General features: G+C 35.5%; 1 protein-coding gene across 1 annotated transcript in view; it reads right to left on the reverse strand.

Moving 5' to 3' along the window:
- ERC2 (ELKS/RAB6-interacting/CAST family member 2) overlaps positions 1-23,939 on the reverse strand; it is a 527,385-nt gene that overhangs the window by 223,077 nt on the left and 280,369 nt on the right. The window contains exon 13 of the mRNA XM_049826970.1: positions 6,109-6,269. Coding sequence (XP_049682927.1) covers positions 6,109-6,269 — 161 coding nt within the window. The remainder of the gene's footprint in view (positions 1-6,108; positions 6,270-23,939) is intronic.

Consider the following 23,939-nt stretch of genomic DNA (forward strand, 5'->3'; position numbering starts at 1 on the left):
AACCACTATCCTGTGGGTGACAGAACCTCTTGAGGTGGAGTAGTTAGGCCATAAGTAAAGGAAAACATGCTGAGTTCCTTTCCCTTTCCCTCCCCAAGTGCCAGTCTGAGATGGTGATGGATGGAAATAGTAATAGGAGAATGTAAGGCAGGGACATGAACTGATTTGTCCAGGTGCTGGAAACATGTCTAGATTCTCCAGACATCCCACAGCCCTTGTCAGAGCTTCAGCTTCTGCTGAGCTGCTACACAGATGTGAAAACCCCAACTTCTACTCCAGTAAAATTTATAGATGGAAGAAAGGGGTAAGTCTGCAGAAAACCAGATGAATGGTAAACTTCCTTATACTTCTGCCACTAGCACTTCATAAAGCAGTTTGACTTCCCTACAAACTCTGACTATGACTCTCTAGTTTTACATCTTACACAGTCTTCCCCTTAGGCTGTGATCCCTGATTTCCAGAATCCATTCGAAGACCCTCTTCATCCCTACGATATCCTCAAAAGTCCACCTGAAGCCATTTGTATACTTGTCCATGCTTGACCTTCCTGCACTAGAAGGAAGGAGGGGACCAGTCAGACCAGGTGGCAGACAAACAGACAAGACACATTCTCTTCCCTGCAACAAGACAAGCTTCCTGCTTACTCTGTGAAGCTGCTCATACTCAGTTTGTTGAACCAAGCAGATCCGGACCATGGTCTTGCACCTAGACTGGCATCTAGTGGCAAATACAAGTGCCCTCTCCCTGTTTGGCAGAGCAGCTGAACCACTGACCCAGCAGGTAGAAGTGCAGTACGCCTTCAGTACTTCTGCAAAGAGTGGCAGCTGGGGGGACTGAATGCTTCATGGAAAAAACATTGTATCCCCTTCTTCCCACAAATACTTCATCCTTGACTATACACAGGTGCTGTTCAATGAATAAAGTAAACATACTGAAAAACAGAGATAAGCAATATTAATTTATTATTTTCAGTGAAAAAAATGGTGGACATTCTTAAACAAAGGAAGGTATGTTTAATTTTATGCTGTCACTGTAAGAAAATTAGCTGCAAAATCTAATTTAAAAATAAATGGTTTTTTGGACAGCACAGCGATGTTCTACCGTTGTTATTGAATGAAAGGACTAGTAGCTGGTTGTTTTATTAGGAGATCTTTAATGCTTCGTTACTCAAGTAATCTGATATATTCCACTTCAGGGAAAATACATATTCTTCTGGAAATTTGTAGTGAATTTGAGGGCAAAGTCACTTCCAACAAAACTGATTTAGCAATACCCACTGGTGATGGCATGAACTCTATCAAAGGCAAGGAAACTGCCTTTCAAACTCTTGGCAAGAATTTCATTCAGGATACTCTGAAAGCTTCAGAGCACTGAGTGTACTGAGTTGACTGCTAAAGGAAACACTAAGTAATTAACAGTTGGATCTCAAAAATCAAGAATTCACAGATCTTCAAGTCAAATCATGATCAGTCTTTCTGAAGATTAATCCCATGGTCACTCACTACTAAGTGCAATGTTCATCACATGCAACTAAGTCACTGAAAGATCATCAAATTAATGCAAAACCACAATGAAATAACTTTCCTTTTTAAAAAAAATCTTGTATTTAAATATATTTCTAAGTAGAGTTAACACCACAGAAAGTTAATTTCAGGCCTTTTAACCAAGAAAACCCCAAGTATTTATAAACAAAGTTTTGGGGCTTTTGTGGGGGTTGGTTTTTTTTGTTTTGTTTTTAACTTCAGTGGTTGCAGCTTGAAGATGACATGCATATAATTTAAAAGTTGAACTAACAAAAAAGTGGTAATAATTTTTATATCTTTTCCCTCACATGCCGTTAGACTTTCTTTTATGACTATTGGCTCTGCAGGTCAAACTTTATACCTTTAAAGGGAAACTAATTTTGACGATTTCTAAAAAGATTATCTATCCCATAGAGTAGAATCCACTTTCCATAAGGACAGGCATTTATTTCACATACATATATAAAGCAATTTCAATATTATATAAATACTCATTTATCTACCTATACAGCTATCTAATTTTGTTACAAGCAGGTTTATGAGTTCTGGAATGAACCACCATATAGGAAAGGACATCTGTATGAAAGCATTGTGGACGCCTTGTGGTCATGAAAGTATGCTCCACAAATATGGCATTTCTGAAATGTCTGAAAAAACCTCCACCACATCACAGCACAGAAACTTCTCCTACCCTCAAACTCTTCATATTACAAAATGAATAAGCTTTTCTAGGCAAGCCTTGTGAAGTTCTCAGTAGGCTGTGCTCCTTCTTGCGGACTCTCAGAAAACAAAAACAATGTCTGGAAAAAGTAGTCTTGATATATATTTCTACCTACCAGTTTTTAAATTTAAATATTTCTATGGATGATAAATACAGTTTTAAAAAATGTTAACATGCCTTTTGTCACACGATGCAATACAGATTTTTTTTTTTAAACTATCACTTATTAAAAAATAAAAAGTGATGAGGTTTTTTATGCTCGGAGATAGTAAGAGCACGAAGCATTAAGACAATTAGGCAAAATGATGGATTTGAACACATGCTGCATTTTACTGTTAACATGTACGCGTAACTTCCATTAATGTCAGTATGAGTTATGTGTGCACTGCTAAAATAATATAACCATAACAATAATATTTCCTCCAGAACTAATATAGTAATATTTTTAATAGACATTGGGGAAAAAAAATAAATCCCATATTTAGAGAGTAACATGCAAATGCGAATCCTTCTCCAAACTTTACACTTTAGAATTATTTATAATAAATCTTTTTTTTTTTTTTTTTTTTCCACATGTTGGCATCAAGTTAAGAATAACTTGATGTTTATCTCCTTCCATTGAACCACCTTTCATTTAATGGCTACTTATCTAGTTTCCAGTTCAAAAAGACCAACCAGATAAGCTGCTATCCATTTTTATTCTAAACTTCCTTAAATAACTGAATGTATATGGGAACATGTAATGAAAACTGAAGAAGTTAACTAAAACTGAGAACTGATTGTAGCCAGTAAATTAAGATGGATCTTGGCAATGTCAGCCAGATGGGCCTAGAATGCAGAGTTATGTTTGGAACTTGAACATAATATAAGCATAGGAAATCATCGTGAATGTTCTTAAAAACACAGTTCATCCCTATTTAACAGGAAGCCAGCAGCCAAAAACTGTAATCACTCAATATTAAATTTTAAAAATGATAGATAGAAGTTATGATCAATGCTGTGAATTAATAAATTATCTTAAAACACCAGAGAGACACACTATTTTAGTATATAACTACAACACAGACTTATCATTATTCTGTCAGTGGATGTCTGGGTCTTAGCTAGCTTCTACAATATCTTTTGGAGAATACCTTATTCATAAAAAACCCTGTAATGCCACATTCAGTATATACTGTTGTAATGCAGCAGTTTTATAAAGTTTGTCATACACTTATTTCATTGAGCAATTGCAAAAATTAAACTACTGTGATGAAATATCTGAATTATTTCTAAAAGACATTGACTAATACATGTATAACTATTAATGTTGTTCAGTATATCTTATAAAATTAAATAATCTGAAATTAAGATTTATATTTAATAGCAGTCATGTAGCCCTTCCCGTACACAGATCTCAAAAAAATAAGTATGTTCATTTTTGCGTGTTTGATTCAGTACTAACATTGTTAAAGAGGCAATAAAAGGAAAAAAAGTAAATATGATTATGTGAATTTCTGTCATTATTCTATTTTTTCTCTATGTTTAGTAATACTGTGCTATGATTTTATATATTTTGTTTTGTTCATTAACTCTATTTCCTATCTCCTAGACCAGCAAAACCATCCTGACGTCTCATAGCCGTATTCATTTCTTTCCATCTCACTAGAAGCAGCAGCAGTTCTGTCTGATTCTATCTCCAATATGAACTCAGCCTTGTAACATATTTCACAGAAACTAAAGGTAGGATAGAATTAAAAGTATTAATAGGAGATATGGGTTTTTTTAATGAAAGTGAGTTCTAATTCTAAGTTATTAGCTGAATCATAGATTTCAGGGGGTGTGACTTGTACATGAGTTAGGGCATTAGACTCTTACAGGTAATGACACAGGGCTAGGCAGCTGGGAAAGCTACCTAGCACAGGATTAGGTAACCCTCTGTGGCCTAAGTAGGAAGAAGTATGCATTATAATTAATTGTATTTTATTATTACAGGTTAGAAGGGGGTTGTTATTAACTTGGAATTTCAAATGAATCTTTGGTCAGTTCAGGATTAAAAATGCATACTGTATCTGAACAATTGCTTCACTTGAAGACAGAAAAAAGGTAATGGCAGAAAAAGACTACATACTTACACAGCTAACAAAGTAGCAACTGAGAGATCAAGCAAAAAAGAAGAAAAGAAGAAAGTCTTTTATAAAAGAAATCATACTAATGACTACTCAAAGAAAAGGAAAAAACCAACACACATTTAACTAGAAAATTTTATTAATTTAATTTTTTAGATGCTAATTTAAAATTTTCCTCTAATTTTACTTTTAAAATTTATACTGTAAAAACACACTATATGTTTATATCTCATTTTAAATTCCTAAATATTCCTAACTTGGACCTTTGATACTGGTTCTTTCACCACTAGTACTACCCACTCACTCCTTTATTCATAAAATAGAACAACTTTTATCAAAAGAAAAGTCAAACTTCAGCGGTTTTTGCCAATCTCACTTCCCAGACTGAAGATACATGCCTCACATAGTCCTTCTATGAGCTTCTGTGTACCTAACCAAAACATTCACAATAACAGAATTAGATACTGAGGGGGGGGGGGGGGGGCGTCCCTATGTTGCTCAATAACTGATAATTATGATAAAAAGAAAAAAATCTTACCATTAGGATGAAAAACAAACATGCACTGAAAGAAACAGACCAAAGCGCTATACAGAAAGCAGAAGACTGCATGAAATATACTGGCACTAAGCATCTGAATTATCATAGGTGAATTAATATGTACATATAAAAGAAAATCAGAAAACTAAAAAAAAAAAGTATCTATTATAGAACAGAATATCACATACTACTCTAATTCATGTATGCTCCCATTTTTCTGTATAGATATAGACCTCATTAAAGTCAAAAGCAGAAGTTCTTTTGATTTCACTGGAAACATTCATGCTTACATTACAGTATTTCTCCACCTATATTACATGGCAGTCATTCTTAAAACCCACTTTTATAAAAGTCTAGTAAGCATATGTCTCCACTTCCCCATTGTCTTATTTACAACAATATTATCAAAACCATTTATATCTGATTACTTACCTTCCTTTAAAATGTAAGGATATCTACAACAACTTAGCTGAAGTTATATATGCCTTAAGTGTTTTGGGTTCTTTTTTCCTCCCTCAATAAAACAGTTTTGAAATTACAACTGTGAATTTCCTTTGTTGAATGTTGAATGCACACTTACCAGCCTAGCCAATTCGTAACGGGTTCACTCTTTTTTGCCAATTTTAAAGATCATGTCAGAGCTTTAACATCCTATACTTACAGATATTTACCTCTATTGTGGGTAGGAAGTTAAGATTTAAGTTATAGGTCTATCTTCCTTTTTCTTTCCGTACACATATACACAGGATAATGCATATGCATATAGGTTTTTGTTGGTTTGGGTTTTTTTTTTTAACCAATTCAATGCAATAAACTTTGCACCATCCATGTAAAGTTAATAAACCCCTTTCCTTGAATTTGACACTAACAGAAACTCCAACATAGAATTCCCACTGAAAAATGGGGCTTTAGGCCCGCAATTTCTTATGGAAGTTATACTGTGCTGATATTTTTATTTGCATGCAACAAAGGACACCTTTCAAAAAATTCTCATGTCAGTTGTTGAGTACTACTAAAATGAAGACTTTTGCATTTCCACGTTTTAAAAGGAATTTAACAGTCTTGAAACTATTAGAAATCCTTAGATTCACACTTAAATATATACATAGAAAAAAAAAAAACCACAACAAAAAACAGAAAAATAAAACCCACCTTCTCTTATGGCAAGAAATTAGTAATTTTAATTTTTCTAGAAATTAGAGAAATTAATGTACTTACTTCATTTCTAGAATTTCTTCAAGCTGTTTTCTTCGCTCTATTCTCAGGTTAGCCAGATGTGCTTCTTTTTCAGCCAAAGACTGCTGCGTTGAGGCAAGACGGGCTTTGGTAGAATCTAATTCTTGTCTAGTCTTTTCCAGTGCATTCATCAGCTCTTCTACCTAAGAGAGAGAATGTTTTAAGCTCCATATTCTTTACAATATGTAAATATTCAAACTATATAAATACAGAAAAAAAAACCCAAAACAAACAAAAGGAATTCTTTTAAGTAAATTACTATTCAAATCTATTCCTAACTGTTTTAAAAACTAACAAAAGTAGTCTTCAAATACAAAAAAACCTTAATATTTCCATGAATCCATCAAGTAATAAGCAACATTTATACAAAACAGAACTAGCACAGATCACCAAAAACCTATTTAACCTGAGTTTCTGCCACATACAGGCAGAATTTATAAATACTTTCTGCACCGTTCATATTATTTAAATTCAGGGTGGTGGTAACTCATCATAACAGTAATTTCAGAAATTTTAGATCCAGCCATAGCTATATATTTTAATATAAAACTGGTCATAATAATCCATGTATTTTTTACCAAAAAATGCACACCCTTCTGTGTGGAACAGGTTGCCCAGGGAAGCTGTAGAGTCTCCAATCCTCGCATATTTTTGGATCTTGACTGAATGAAGCCTGGAGAATCTCATCCAACTTCAAAGTTATCCCTGCTTTGAGCAAGGGTTTAGACTGCATTGCCTCTAGTGGTCCCTTGTAACCCAAATTATTCTATGATTCTGAAGTCTAAATGTCTGTTACAGATCTAATAACAACCAAGTTATTTTCCTCATGACAACTGTGAGAATTTCTGAAGCATGAAATGTAGGAAAGTTAGGGTGATCCCACTCTTTCTTGAGCGTTGGTAAATGTCAACTGGATGTAGGACAAATTGCTTATTGCAGGAATTCACAAAACCTTCATCTTTTCAGAAAACAAAATTCAGAAGTAGAAGAAGTGTATGACATGGTCTATCACATTATTTAAAGAACACACTAAAGAATGGACACTACATATGACACCCGTCTGGCAGCAGAAAATTTACTTGTGGGGTGAATCATTATATTCACAGAACGAGAGGGTCACAAATAGTCTCTGGTAACCAGGACACCAGTATGATTTCCCCCTGTGCAAATGATACAGTTTCCATTAACAGCTGCAAGTATAAAACAGATTTAATTTGGTTTTATGAGATATTATGATTTAACTAATGGATGTCCTATTTCCTGTATTTTCTTCCTTACCTCCTTTGTCCAAATATTAACATTTTATATAATAGTGAAAATTTGAGGAAGAACATCTAAATAAAATGAAATGGAAGAGAGGACATATTCCAGTTGTTCATGTTATGCAAGTCATTGCAAGGTGTTCACTTTTGCTGGCGTATTGCAAAGTCTGACAATATTCCACTGTGGTCATATAATCAGTGTGGCTACAGAGAAAATAAGATATTTTCTCCGAAGTTCATGCTTAATTGTTGTTTGTTGTTGTCATCTAAATCCTACTAGCATGCAAACTGTTCATAAGCCATGTATTTTTGTTTCAATTTGAACACACATTGCCTCCTATATAACAGGTTCAGTAAAGCAAAATTAATAACACAATCTTCATCAAATTATAATGAGGACTCACACTCTGTTTGAAAATGATACACTGATTACACCCCTTCTACACCAGCTGTATCTGCATCTTTATAAACACTCTAAGATCAGTACAGTACTAGAACATGTCTGATACCCTTCAGTGTGTAAGAAGTTATATTTCATGAATGCGGAATCAGAATTACCAATAGCATTGAAACTACTGATGTTCAACCTTCCACTCAGAAAATAAAACCAGTGTAATACTGATATAAATGAAATAGCAAGGAGTGCCAATTGTGCAGTAGAGTCTGTGCAGGTGCAAGATTCCACTAAAGCAAACCATGAAGAAAGATGAAGGCTTTAGATATTTTTGTAAAATGTCTACCTAGTGAACTTTCACATTAGAAGCAGCAAAGAGAGAATATACTTGAGGGAAATAAAAAAATAAAAAAGCTGGATTTGCACTTAATTCCCAGGGGAAAAAAAGAAAGAAAGAAAGAAAAAAAAAAAAAAAAAAAAACCACAACAAAAAAACCCAGAATGAGAGACAGATCATATTTCTTTAAAAATATACTCAATTTCTAATATAACAGCAGATATTTCATTTTCTGTTTCAGTACAAGAACACAAACCCATGCTGTCTCCAGCAGGACAAGCCTCAACTACTAAAACATAATATGATACTTCTACCTCTTTTCTTGGGTTATTTCTTAGGCTTGCCCTTGTGTTTTTTAAAAACTGCCTATAGTTTCTGCTGAGCCTCCAGCCTGTTAGTTAATTCCAGGCAACATACATTAATGGAAACAGTAGTAAGGATTCAAGACTGCAAAGTCATTATTTCATACAGACTCTTGCTTTGTGACTGTATCTTTAAACACCAAGTCACTCCACACTTGCAGATTTGTTTGGCAGATGAGAACGTAAAAGGGTAAAATAGTAGCACTTCCATATCTTTTGTATCATTGCACCCTTTTTCCTACAGGTTCAGCTGAATTTAGTACCCAACCTGTTGACTGACTAAATGCTCACCTAAGTTCTGATACATCACATCAGTTACATTTTAAAACATTTAAGGGAATTAAAGACTTGTGGAAAACAAAGCTGTGGATTTGTTAATGTATATTAATAACATACTCTTATATTAGCAGACAAAAGAGATCAAAGTTTAAAGGAGAGGGAAAAAAACTTTAAAAATTTAAATATGAAAACTTTTTCAAACCACAAATAGTTAACACGTGTAGACTTGAAAGTTATACTTTCATTTACACTTTCAACACAATATTTGCCAGCTAGTTCTCCCATCACTTTTTGAATATGACCCAAGTTCAGACTTGTATGTTTTCCGAGTTAACTGTCTCACCAACACCTACAGCAGAATTCAACTGGCAGGCATGTGCAGAAGAAACTGTTTTGGGTTTTGGTTTTGTTTTTTTAATCAACTACTATCAAATGTAAATGTGTGAATGCTGAAGTTACACACACAATCATCTTAGCATGTTTATATATAGCTGTAGCAGATATATTAACTTTAAACACTAAAGGCAGTATTATCTAGATATAAAAGCCCAGGGTGAAAAAAAAGCATTGTAAAACATAAGCCAAATTCTTGATGTAAGCACATGTTCTTTTCTTTAATATTAGAATCAAAATGATAGCAGAAAAAAATTAAGGGTTAACATTGATTTACTACCTCTTAGTCCTACTGTAAGAAATGAAAACCAATCCAGCAGTACTAGTGAAAAATGTTAGCTTTCTGACCTATGGCAAATGCTTCTTTTGTTGCATTTAGGGGCACTTCATCTGGACAATAATGTGCATCCGGGAGTCCTTTCCTCTCCAAAGCACTGGTATGGTCCTGCCTTCCAGTTTCTTTTTAGTTTTTCCACTCTCCAGATATCGAGCTGAGTCCCCTATCGAACTACCAGTTCAACAGTGACCAAGTAACACATTTACATCCTTTTCTTATCATGGTGCAAAGGATCAAGGTAAAGTTTGTATTCGTGCCCATATCTGTAACCTGGAATATCTCATCTGGCCATTTTCCTCCCAAACCGAAGCACCTATTCTACCTTAACCATCACACAGGTGTCCTGAAGACCTTTATTTACAGAGAAATACAGAAAGGTCTCTCCAAGTAATTGGTGTCAATCGGTAACTTAGTCTAAAACCCAAGCAGCATTTTCAATGCCTTCACCTGCTGAAGCTAGGGCAGGCATCGTCAGCAGGCAAGCAGTGCAAAAAACTGCAAGCAGTTTTTTCCCAAGCCGCCCCCGGCGGTGCAGCCCCCCGGCCCCTGCCCAGCGGTGCGGTGCGGCACCTCTGCCTTGCAGCGAACACCTCTTGGGAAGGTTGGGGGTGACATGGCCCAGCTCCCCCGAGGCTGCGGAGGGCTCCTGAGCCAGCCGGGCAAGACAGGTAGTGCCTGAAAACCTGCTCATTTTTCCCCCACTCTGACTCTAGTCTGGCTACTTCTAATCACAAACTTTGCCATTTTAGATACCAGCTACAGAATTAATGAGAAGTCATGTTTTGACAGAGGTCACTGTGAGAACCTCATTGAATACAATGCTCTTTGCTAGCAAGTACTCTATGCCCTGAATACATTATTAACTGTGTTTTCTTCACTTCTGCAAGACAACAGCCTCGTTTTATCCTTTGCATTTTCTAATAAAAGCCATTATTTTTTTTTAATACTTTCAGAAAGCCTAACTGACCTCAGCGCTTCAAGGTTTTTATTAAAATCAGTACCAGAATTAAATTTATACTTCAGAATGGCAGAAAACCAGCAAACTAAACTATTATGATTCCTAGGTTTGAGTCTATTTTAAACGAATGCTTCCTACTTCTTCTGCAGCTTCACATTTTCAAGTCCTATCAGCAGTGTTTCACACCAAGATAAGAAAAGAAAAAGAAATGAACGTGGCTGAAGTATACATCTGCGTTACCAGATTCTGCAAATTAAAGAAGGTTAGAGTTCAAATGAATGATGGTTTATTAAAAATGCCCTGGAGCATTCTTAATTCCAGATTGGATTCGGCTCAGCACAACTCATGCTAACTTAATACTGTTCCAGTTTGTGGGAATAAGGAGGGGGAGGGACAATTGCATGTTTTCTCAGTTCAAGTATAATGTATTTCTGCAGGATGACGAAGAGCTGGCAACTTTCCAGCAATCAAGGTTAGTATTATTAGTATTACTATCTTTAAGGGTTGACACTTAATTTTAGCAACGCTCTTGGTGATAAATACAAGAGTTTTGGATTTCCCTAACTGACTTTTTCAAGTAGCAGTAGCTATACAAAAACTCCATACTTACTTTAATTTAAAACCTAATCTTGTGTTAGTACTCACAGATCATTTATGAATTTTACATCATAAAATAAAATAAATAAATCCTACTATTTACTTAGAGACTCTTCACTTTAATACAAAAAAAAGTTTAACAAACTATTATGTACATCCAGTACAGGTTGATGTGAGCTGCATTTTAATAATAAGTCATCACTCGTAAAAATACATCCAGTTGTTTTCAAAGGTGCTTTGTTTTTTCCCATTTGTTAAGGAAATGCTTGCCTTTTTTTTTCTTTTTTTTTTTCCAAGTTACACACTATATAAATTTCAGTTATCTCCAGTTCTGTGAAGATTAATTTAATAGAAGCTATATTTGGGGGTTTTCCCCATGATTAAGCATGAGACTGCAAAAAAGGAAAGACCATAATCCTTAAAGTTTCTCTCTGTGGCTTTCCTACAAATTCATTCTGTCACTGGACTAAAAGGACATAGATAACACATTCACAGAGATGGGGGAAAACAGATAAAAACCTAGATTTTACACACAAATATCCACTTACCAGCTCTTCTGACTCACAGGCTGGAGACTTCAGCTTTTTACACTAATGCACTGCCTATGCTTTGGATAGCGAAGGATGAGTGCCAGGCATCCCAGGATCCTGTACCAGCGGCAGCTGGCCACGCAGAGAACCACTCTATCTCATGACTAATTCAATTACACACCTATAGGAGGTCCAACGCAAGTCATGTGGACCTACTGCTCTCAAAATTGCCAACACTGTCCTGCAAAATGATTTGTAAATACCTTGTTTCTTTCTGTTTCTAATGGGAATGTCTCCAGTGTACAAACTGCCTAAACAGTTTCATTACAAAGGTGTTTTTCACAAAAGCAAACAGACGTAGCAAAGTGTCATACTGAGCTTTGCAAGACATGGAAATAAACTCTTTGTCACCCTCCCCTCCACTTTCTTCCCATCCCATTCGTCATCCATAGCCAAATTCCTCACCTCTGACTTTTTCCCTCACAGCTTTTAAATGCAGGAAACAGGTCTAACAGAACCAGTATAGTTATGGAGGCCGATGCTCCTGAACCTTTCCAAATAAAGAAATTAGACACACGTTGCCTCTCACAATTTTGGATATTGTCAGAGAAGAAAAAAGTAACCATACTCTAGAATGTATATAAACTTTAAAATAAACTTCTTAAGTGAAGGATTTGATGGAAAATCAAGTAGAACATTTATAAAGTCCAGGATAATAATTCATTTTCAACCTGAGGTTGTTTTTTTCTAAATCATAATAGACTAGGCAAGTAGGGCCCAATGATATCAACCAGCAATGCAGTGGTAGTATAACAAAAATTACCAGAGGCACTGAAATAGCAGCCCTCGTGAAATGGCTTGCCATCCCATAGGAACACAATGGCACAATCACCAAATGCGATGCCATGCTGCAAAATTTGAAATCAGAAACTTTATTGGCATTATTTTATTACATAAAGTAGGATTTAAAATATTTTAATCCTCTTGCTAAGTGCTATGTTAATAATACACGAGGTTTAGATTTATTCAGGTAAAGAGAGTCGGTATAGATATAGTACGTATTTCCCATCCAGTCTTGTAGGGACCACAGTCAGGGAGAGAAGGTCCTTTAGTTTCCTTCGTATTTCTTTGCTGGTGTCCAATGGTAGCTACCAGTCGTGTTAATTTATATTAGCATGGTGTTATGACAGAGACATATGTCCATCTCTACATAAAAATATTCTAGAATTTAGTAGATTCCCATAGATTAAAAGAAATACATATCCTAAGCAGAAGGATTACTAATGTAGCGGTCTTTATTAAATAAGTACTGGGAACTATATTAAAATGATTAAGTTTCTTCACACTGGCAGTTAGAACACTGATCATCATCTCTGCTAAACCTCAGTAATTCAATAAAATATAGGACCACAACAATGTAATTCTTGGATTCATTATCTGGTCTTCCAATTAATATAGTGATTTCATCTATAACTGAAAAACATAATTAAATAATTTTGGAAAATATTGGTAATAATCAGTTAAACAGAATAATAATCAGTTTTAAAAGCCAAACCAAAACAACAACCAAAAGCAACACCAAAAAATTTTAATATATCTGTATATATATAGTTTCAATTAAATCAAACAAAAATGATGGTATAAATAATGTTAACCTCTGTGCTCTAGGGTCATGTTTCTAGACAGATGAAACCAAAAACTATTCTCAAGTGCAAACAAAAATGATGCTTCTACTGCAGTTCCAAGAATACTGTCCTCTATTTAAACACTTCATCCTCTGAAACACAAGTGGACTCCAGTTATAGTATTGTCAATTAGTTTCAACTAGAAAACACTGTATGACCACCCAGTGTCAAAATGTGAATGTGACCTCCTGCAAACTGAAAAGGATGGGCAAAACGGCAGAATACTCCTTGCAGATGCAGCTGGAATGCTTTACCCCAAATAAAAGCTCTTTCATTAGCAGCAAAATACAGTTATATGATAGACTAATTAATACCATATTCTGATTTTGCAATGCTATATAAATTGGAAAAAAAACCCAAACTCAGACCATGTTAATAAAGATGCAGTATTCAGAGTGTTGCAAGAATCAGTCAACGCATGTTCTTTGTTGAAGGTAAACTTCATGCTGATAAGGCCTAACTCACTGTCAGCCCCGTTGGACTCTAGAAGTCATTCAGACATGCCCTGTAATGGAAACAAGATCAAGTACCTGAGCAATTGTGCAAGTCACTTTTCACAAAAATAGTAGCATCTTTTTTTTTTTCTTTTCATTTAGTTTCAAAATTATTTCATTGACATATCTTATTAGTTTTCTCTCCTTTTCCACTGAGTTTCATTTGAGCAAGTCTGTGATTGTTTTAAACAGCTGGTGGCCTCAGTTCTGCTCTAACTTATACTTGTTTGATACTATGCACACCTAATTACAAAAGTAGCATTAAAGGTGCTTTATAGTTGTGCAAATGAAAGCAGATTTAGATATAATATATTAATAAGTTACAGGGCTCAACCTAATGTTTTCAGAAGTAAAAAAAAAAAGTAATTGAATTAGCTATTGAACATATGTTGATTTCAGTAGGACACTCCATTGTCCTACAGGATATTGTATCTGGAAGTGAACTCTTATAGTCTAAAAACAATTACGCTGTGTGATTTCAGTGTTGAGTCTTTTTAGATAAACCATGCAAGTAGAGCAGAGCAACTCTTTAGCTGGTGTTAAAGTACAGCGCTGTCAGACTGGCCTCTCTGGTTAATGTCAATAGCACTGCGTATAAAAGGTGACTAAAGTGTGTACAAATGTTGATCTTTGGAGAAGGCATGCCTAGAATCATACACACATCTACTATTTCATCCACCAGGTCAACTTCAGGGAGAGAGGGCAAATTGGGAGTTTTCTTGCCAAAAGTTGATTCTTAGCACACTTGTTATGTTACACTGCACAAAGCTACTTCCCCACTGCTTTTAATCCATAATCCCAATATATTATTAAAGTTAGTAATGCTTCTCCTTTAGAATATTTCCAAAGGCAGCAGACATTCACATGGTATGTGTAAAGTCTTACTGCAAACAGGTAGTTTATGTACATAAGACTTTCTCCACACACTATAATGTGCTTACATATTGTGAAATAGCAAGTAAGATTTATTAAAGTGAAAACATTATTGTATGAAAAACCTTGGATAGTTTTATATGAGACATCTCAGAAAATACGGTTTCCTATCTAGTTTTGACACAAGCTAAATAATATTAATAAGCAGCAAGATAAATAAAGATTCATGTAACTGGTAACAAGGTATAGCTTCTGCAAAAAAGAAATTTGATACTATCTTTAGTATTGTGACTTTTGACAGTGTTCATGCAGGTACTGAATGCCCAAGGAAGCTGTATCTGTGCTCTTCTCTTAATGCAGATTATCATTCCCTGTTTACTTAATTCCATAGCATTTTTAATATAAAATTATTCACGCAATATTTTATTGGCTTGGCACACCTACAAAAGTCACAGTGGCATGGACATGCTACACGCTTAAAACTAAAATTAATACCGATTGTATATAATGCAATATCAGCTATATAAATAACCTTAAGAAAAGTCATGGTATGTCTGTACATTAAAGAGTCAAGTTCAAGCTCTGGCATGCTCCTTTGCAGATCACTCTTATCAAGAAAAAATTTAATACTTGGTGCAGCAATTCGTAGTTACATCCTTATTCAAATTTATCCAGAACCACAGGTCAAGTACAGAACACATGGAGCAGGACTACAAACAGTTGACTAAGTTAATTGTTTCAGATATGGTACGAGCATAAGCAACACAAGTTTACCAATATGGGCTCTGTCTTTATAGGTCAAATAAGCTGCACTTAGGCCCTAAAAATAAAGGTTATATATTTTGTGTCATTTCTTGTACTTTTCTGGGGAAAAAGGCTCCTTACAAAGAAATCTCTCTTAAAAAAAAAAAATTAAAAAAAAAAAAATTAAGAACTGCTTTGGAGGGTCACTTCAGGAAGAGACCAGTCAATAGGAACAGAACTGAAGTGCTTATGAGTCTGTCCAGGATAGGATAGCCCATAGGACAGTCAGGGGAGGTCTGCGGGGGACAACAAAATGTCTGAGAACTGGACTCAATTATTAACACATGATAAGCTAGGAATGATCACATCATGGAGCAAAAATATCAGCCCAGAATTTGTCAGAAAGAATTCCTCTATGAAGGCAGTTTACAATCAGCATGTCAAATTTTCAGAGCACTGAATAGAAATCTTGCTCAAATAGTAGCTCCCTGTTCATGAAACTATCCCCACACCTACTACACAGTAATAAGCTTACTGGCTCAATCAGTCACAGGTCACAGTGCTTCCCCTCAATCAACACACTAGAGAGAAATTCCCTGTGGGAGGAAGAAGCAGTACTGGAGGAGCAGGATGCTGAACTGAACTCAGCAACAGTCTCAGGAAATGCTAGTAGTGCAAAAAGGGAGCCAGATGTGAGGGTGGTTGCACAGCCTGTTACCTCTGAGAGCAGGGCTGCCGGCACTTAGCAAAGCCAAGGCAGCAACACAGCCCAGAGATGCCGCCCCAATGCTGCAGGCACACTAGCTCAGGAGGAAACTATGCAGCAACTAAACAGATTCTTACACATAATTGCACAGACAGCATGCAACGCTGCAGAGCAAAGTTGCAAAGAGAGAGCATGTGCAGAATTATACATAGAGTATTCAGGAAAGAAACTGTAGGAATGGCTCGCTATGGTCACAGAGATGGAAGAAGAAAATCAGGTGGGGGAGAAAACACTGACAAGAGTAGGAAGATAGCCCAAGAAATACTGCCCTTCTAAAACTGCAAAATTTTCCTCAATCACTATCTGAAAGAAGGAAGAGGAAGACTTTATAACAATCATTTTATTCTAGGTTAGCTCCTGACAAATTAATCTCTATCTCTTTGTGAAATACAGCAGCAGTTAACGATGAATAAAAACATTATTGGGAGAAAGATGCTGAATTACAGAACTTGCTCTTTTCCAAGCAACAAAACCACATTGTCTGAGTATCACTGAACCAAAACCAGGTTTAGTGAGGATGCACAGATGAAGAAAATGAGCTGTCACTTAAACTATTGCCTCACCTACAAAGAAAACAAAGATTTCAATTCTGTCACATCAGTTCGTGAGAGTTTGGCCCGAGTATAAAAATGCAAATACTGTAATTCAAATTTCCAGCACCTAGGCTTTTTGTTTGTCTTCCCTCATGCAGTTAATGATATACCAACCAAATACGCGTTTGGCAATGCATTTCTACTGAGTGATGGATTTTGTTTCACTACTGAAAAAGGGAAGGAGGAGAAGATTATAATACCTACACCCCTATTCACCTTATCACTATACTATTCCAGAGTACTTACATTATCCCAACATCTACCAGGTACAAGAAAATAATCGGAAAGGCAATAGAAAATGGTGCTTAGCTGTCTGTTCTATGAATTTAGTTTCTTCTTCCCTCTCATAACTGTCCACAAGACCTCCCCCACTATGATGCTCTGCAATTCAATTTTCTATGTCCATTCTAGTTCCTTTTGGCTTCTGATGGAATAAATATAATAGAGCTGCCTCTTTAGCAAGCTCCCAGAATTTGCTGAACAAACTCTTACTCTTCCACTTCAACATCCCAAGCTGCTGGTCTAGGTAATATCGGAACATTTCTCCATATTATTCTTGGAGTGCTTCAGTTCCAAATTCTGCTCAGTAGTCACTTAACTAAATGTCTTTGCCTTTTTATCTTCTCAGTCCAAAGATGTGACAGCTGAAATATTCTAACAGATCTTCCCTACAAAAGTTAATTGATTTTTCCAGCTATTACAAAGTAGTTATTGCTCAGCCTTTTTGTGGATTATATGGTCAATATATACATATATACTGGTCCAGATGGACTATTCAGTCTCTCAAATTAGCTCCAGTACATGATATAGTAAATGAAATTTGTTGAGCATCTGATCTGTATCATGAGCAAAATCCTCAACATTGTATTGATATGTTTTAAGAGAGCTCACCTAGAAAATGTTCAGCAAAGAAAAACTTATTCTTTGATCCACAGCCTAACAAAAATAGTAACACCAACAATGTAACTGTATGCTCACAACATACAATGTCAGTTAGAAAACTGTTTACAATGGCTGAAATTGACTCCTGTGTTAAGCACACAGGACTCCAAGAAGCATGTTATACAGTTATTTAATTATTTTATTCTTCATCTTTCCAGTCAGATGCAAATATTTTTTGAAATGTTTGGGAATGAGGATAGTCTAAATATAATATACTTCTAGTGGAAATAACATTTGCTCCATTTAGACCTCAGGCACTTCTGATGGCAGAACAAGATTGGAATGTGCAGATAATTATCTTTGAGGCTAGTCAACAGCTAGAAGTCCCTCATAATATCACTTTTAAGATCAAGCCAAGACATTCCAGTCTGAATCAAGGTTTATTTATTAAAGGATTTAGCACTTTTAGATCCAATATTGCCTGGAAGATCACCAATTTCCATTCCCAAATATCTAATTTCTCCAGTTTCTTGGTGCATACATAAGACCTTCAAAATCACTTCAGTGAGCACACACATATGCACATAAATGACAACTAAATCCTTCCCCTCCCTAAGATGAATTCCACAGGAAACACCTCTATAAAGGAAAATCTCCACAGAGACTGTAGATTTCAATAATTCTCATTCATTTAGGCAACACAGCTTAGACAATGGCAGGGACTTATCGAAAGTTGGATTTTTCTTGATCTTGATTGGTATGAGGGATACTGAGAAGAATAGTGTTTCAAGGATAGTGTTGTGGTTTAACCCCAGCTGGCAACTAAGCACCATGCAGCCACTTGCTCTCTCCCCCCTGGTGGAATGGGGGAGAGAATCAAAAAAAGTAGAACTCATGGTTTGAGACAAAGACAGTTTAGGAGGACAGAAAGGAAGACAATAATAATAATAATAATAAATTATAATAGAATTAGAATATACAAAACAAGTGAGGCAAAATGCAATTGCTCACCACTCACCGACTGATGCCCAGTTAGTTCCCGAGCAATGATCCGTCCCTCCCAGCCAACTTCCCCCAGTTTATATACTAGGCATGACATCACATGGTATGGAATACCCCTTTGGCCACTTTGGGTCAGCTGTCCTGGCTGTGTCCCCTCCCAACTTCTTGTGCCCCTCCAGCCTTCTTGCTGGCTGGGCATGAGAAGCTGAAAAATCCTTGACTTAGCCTAAACGCTACTTAGCAACAACTGAAAACATCAGTGTGTATCAACATTCTTTTCATACTAAATCCAAAATATAACACTATACCAGCTACTAGGAAGAAAGTTAACTCTATCCCAGCTGAAACCAGGATAGCTAGTAAAAAATAAAATTAAATGAAATAAAATTAAATCATTGGTATACTAAATCATGGTATCTGCTCATTTTCCTTGGGCTAACAAAGACAAAAGACACAAAAAATTAGACAACAGTGGTAAGCAAATACATATAGGATGTCCTTTGAATATTTTCTTATCTAGGAAGAGAGCTGGGCACTTAAAACTTAAGGGTTTACTTTTTTTTTCCTTTTAAGAAATACTGCCTACAGTGAGTAAATAAAATTATTATTCAAAATTAGAGCTCAACAATTTTCTTGTAAGTTGGCTTTTTTCATTCGGGGTTCTTTTTTGTGCTGGTGCCACTTGTCTAAAATCTACAAGATCAAAAGTAATGGCTTATAATACATCTGTTCAGTAAATTCATGTGATAGTGTAATATTAAAGAGGCTTTCTATAAATGAATAAAAAAGAAATATAACCTTTCTACATATAATGGATTTGGTCAACAAAAAACCTAAATATTCACGGTATGATCCTGGTTATCCAAACTTCCCTGCTGTACATGTTTTCATGTTGGACAGTGACTCCTCATGATACAAACTCCGAGTCACCCAGACAAATACAGTGTCGTACAAGTTGTCTGAATAACTGGTATCCTACTGTATTGCATTATGGATATAGTTTAATCTGAGATGTAGCTCATGGTACTTCATGTAATGTTATACAATTTTCCACCTCAAGAGGAAGGAAAATTAGCCATCACAAAAGAGTAAACCTCATTGCTATAAATGCACAGTAACATAGTATAATAAAAATAACAGCTATTAACTTACTATGCTGTTGTAATACTACAAAAGCACCAAGTATTTCCTATTCAGAAAAACCCAGATACTGGCAAAGAATGTTTAAAGAAGGTGGTTTTGGTTTTGGGGGTTTTTTTTGGTTTGGGGTTTGGGGTTTTTTTTTTTTCAAAAAAAAAAAGAGAAATTAAGAGCATCTATTTTTCCAACACAGTATCTATAGTATTTGTCTCTCCTTTACTTTAGTTCTTTAGTTAAGTAGAGTTAGTAGTTAAGCTGCCAAAAAGAGGCCCAGAAGATAAAAGATTTCCCAAACCAAAACCCATAAGTTTCCTGGACATAGGAAAGAAGATTCAAGCTCCTTATCTTAAAGGACAGCAACCTTCCTCCCTGCCCCCTGCATTCTCCAAATAGGGTTTGAAAGAGAAAACAGAAAAGCCAGTCATATCCTCTGTCAGGAGGATATATTCTGCTCCCACATACTGCCCTTGGCTTCAGCTGGGTAGAAGCAGTATAGTTAATACAGATAGCGATCCACTATTATTTTTACTCAGAGTTGCATTTATAAACTAAAACCATTCTAATAGTCCCAGCACAGGCTTATGGTTGAAAGCCCACATGGTCCCATATACACTGTAATATCTAAAATGAGTCTTGAAAAAACAAAGAACTGAACCAAAGCTAAGAGCATTGCTGTCTTTACCAGAGAAGTCAACTCAGAAATAAACACAACTGTTCATGAGAAAGATATTAGAAGCAGTAAATTTTCTAGTGATGAGTGTTTTTAGGTGTATAATTTATGTGTGCAAACACTCACTGGTGGTGTGACCAGAAACACAGATATCATGGAATGAAAAGGAGAAAAAATAGGGGAAAGTAGAAGATGTGGATATATGCTCTACTAGGCTGATAAATAAAACTAGCAAACTTATATAAAAGACTAGATTGTGACATATTTTCACAAAGCAAAACCAAAAACAAATGTTGTTGACTCAAGAATGAATGTTGGCAGGAAGCTGACATTAGGTCTTCTATAGTTTACGCTATATTTTTTCCTTCCAGACGCTGCCAGTGGGAGGTTTTATAGGATAATGATATACTGAGAAACTTATGACAAGCATGTCCAAACAAAGTAAAACATATTTTTCACAAAACAGTAAACTCTGATGGCTTTAAATCCATGGATCCAGAGGTAGCCTGAAGACTAATTATAGCAGAATTGTTAACTTGTAAAACCTGTTTAAGGTATTTAAGTATTCTTGACTTTTTTCCAGAAAATATTGTTATAACAGGAAGTTACTTCTAAAAAAACAGAGTTGAAATAGGAAAGGCGTTATTCATAGAAAAATGCTGAAAAGTAATATGTTTAACAGCTTGATGATGGCAAAAGTACACAAATATCATAACTGGCATCAATTAAAAAAATATATCTGGCATAATAAACAGAATTTAAAGGACTGAGTAGGCATAAAACTTGAATAGCTTTTTATCCCTAGGAGCTGTCTTTTCTACATGGTACTCAGAGTTTGTTAGCAAAACAGTACATGAGGGTGTACCTAAGTTTGAATATATTTAAATGTGTGGTGTAAATGGAGATCATGACAGTCACCCGTGCAGCCACTTCTGTAACTTTTATTGTACAACCACATGACTAATTCCTGAAGTACCAAAACCCTTTAAGAATACAAAAAATCCTTTTCATGCATTAAAACAAGTTTATCTGAGCCTGTATAGAATAAAAAGACTTCTGAAGAAGAACCAAAAATATGTTAAAAATAATATGGGTGTGAAAGATGAAATTTTAAGTTATTGGCAACAGAAGTTTTTCTAATCTTTTTATTCCTGTTAAAATGCAATCTTGACCAAAGAAAAATTTCTCAGCTGAGTTAGACAAAAAGGCCAAATGAATATCTTATTATTTTCCTGACACTTTCAGATAGAGAAGATGAAGTATGCAACATTTCTCTGGATATACAATTCAGTCCCAAATATATGCCCTAGACTGAGTATTAACCATCACCTGAGCATTAGCATGTGACAAGAAGTGCTGAGTATGTGCATTATGATGATTTTCCTCTTTTCCTCCTGATATAAGGAATTAATAATTCTTTAATTCTAATAATTCGTAAGAGGGGATTAAATAGGACATAGGAATGAAGAGGTGGCTCTCCTAATACAGAGGTGCAATTGAATTCTCAGCGGTGTCTTGGGAGGACAAAGATAATCTCCTAGCATATTTACATGGCACATCCAGTTACAAGCAGGAATTTAATTGTTTGTTCATCTTCTTCCATGGTCCCAGTTAAGGAAATAATGAACAGGTTCAGCCTTACCCAGACACAACAGATCCATTCTGTCTTCCACTTGGTGCATAATTGCTCTCAGAAACAAAAAGGCTACAAGCAGCTAGGACATGGGATAGACTAATAATCTAAATATGACAGCTATAAAAGAGTACCAGGATCAGAGACTATTTGAGCAAATTAACTATATTTTTCAGCTACTCCTTTCACACATCGTCCTAACTGTACTGATGGCATAACACTTGCATTCCATGTATATCATTCAGAGTTTAGTCTGTAAATTCGCTAAAGTAATTTTTCTGTTGTTACTGAAGTACTTCTTTAAATACATATTGACTAATCTACGGTTTCATACATCAAGTAGACTATTTTTCATATACAGACTTAAATCTGGCTTTAAAAACTGTACGATGAATTGTAAAAACAGTTTAAAGTTATGATTGGCTGATAAAGTGAAACTCTACTCCATTTCACTTGGATTAGTGTGCAGCTGCAAGATATAAATTCTGTGTGAGAAACAGTACATTTTTTAATGCTCTTTGAATTATCATGTTTTTGCAAAATGAAAGACAACTGGTTTCATATGCAGGTAAGAAATATTGGCATAAGGAATGTTATTTGATTTTAACTGAGTCATGTTGCCAGAATGCATGAAACAGCTGCATGAACTGAGTATCTGCCTGAGGCTACAACTATATTTCCTCCATCCTTTACCACCTGTCTGTGTTAAAGTTACTGGATGCTGGTAGATATCAAACCCCACCGGGATCTTTAACTATCATAATTATGAAATGCATTCTCTACTATCCTATTGACTTTCAATGGCCCAGCATTTTGTACTAGATGAGACAGCATTATCCCTTTCATTCTCAAACCTTTAAAAGAACGTTATAAATAAACTTGCATACAAAGTTACTACAGCTATACTGAAAAAGTGAGACTTAACTCTATTAAGCTTACTTACTTTGACACATCTGTAAATTTATTAAATGATTATGCCAAGACCACCAAAAGGCTGATGCTCTTTTACATCACTCTTTACCTAAGGGTAGTGCTGATCAAATAGCTAGTACAATTAGGACTAAGGGGGGAAAAGGAAAAATCCCACTGTTGGGGGGGGAGGGGGGGGGAACAGGTAACAGAATACCAGGATGTTTTAATGTTAGCTAGATAGAGTGAATTTTGTCCTCGGAATAAATATGGCTGATAAAATCTCAGTGCTGTTGAAAACGCAAGTGGTTTTGAGAACTCTTAGGGAACGGTTGTGATACTAAAAAACTAGGGAATGACAAATATAATTTTGCTCTTAACAGAAAAAAAGACGACTGGAGTATTATAGATAAGTTAGCTTTGATTCTGAGAATTACCGGAACAAGTAATCTGCTTCAGAGTGTTTGTAAACACCTACAAGAATCAATATGGACTTCCCAAGAAGTTGTCAAACGAATTAAATTTTTTCTTATGACAGAGTAATTGGCTTTGTTGAAGGACAAGAGTAGCAGTCATATTTGGTAACAAATCTCAAGATATTCACAGGAGCAGGCTACATAAAAATATGATCCAAATGAAAGTAACATAACACAGATGCCAAACTAGTTGGGAAGCTGTAGTGAGCCACCAACAATTCACTGTTAAACTAGAAGGATGTTTAAAAAATGGGATTTTGCAGGTACATATGATATTCAATTATTTTATTAATAACCGCAAATACTAAGACTACAAATTTGCAGGTGGTGTTAGTATGAAAAACAAAAACATAACTAAGACTTCTTGCCAAACCTGAGAACTGAACTGGAAAAAAAATTATGATATGTAACAGGGAGAAAAGCAAGGTAATACACTTCAGCAGAATTAATCAACTCCACAAATCCAGGAAAAGAAATAACCAGTTAAGAAGTTGTTG

This window comes from Accipiter gentilis, chromosome 23 (assembly GCF_929443795.1).
Source record: "Accipiter gentilis chromosome 23, bAccGen1.1, whole genome shotgun sequence".
Taxonomy (NCBI): Eukaryota; Metazoa; Chordata; class Aves; order Accipitriformes; family Accipitridae; genus Astur; species Astur gentilis.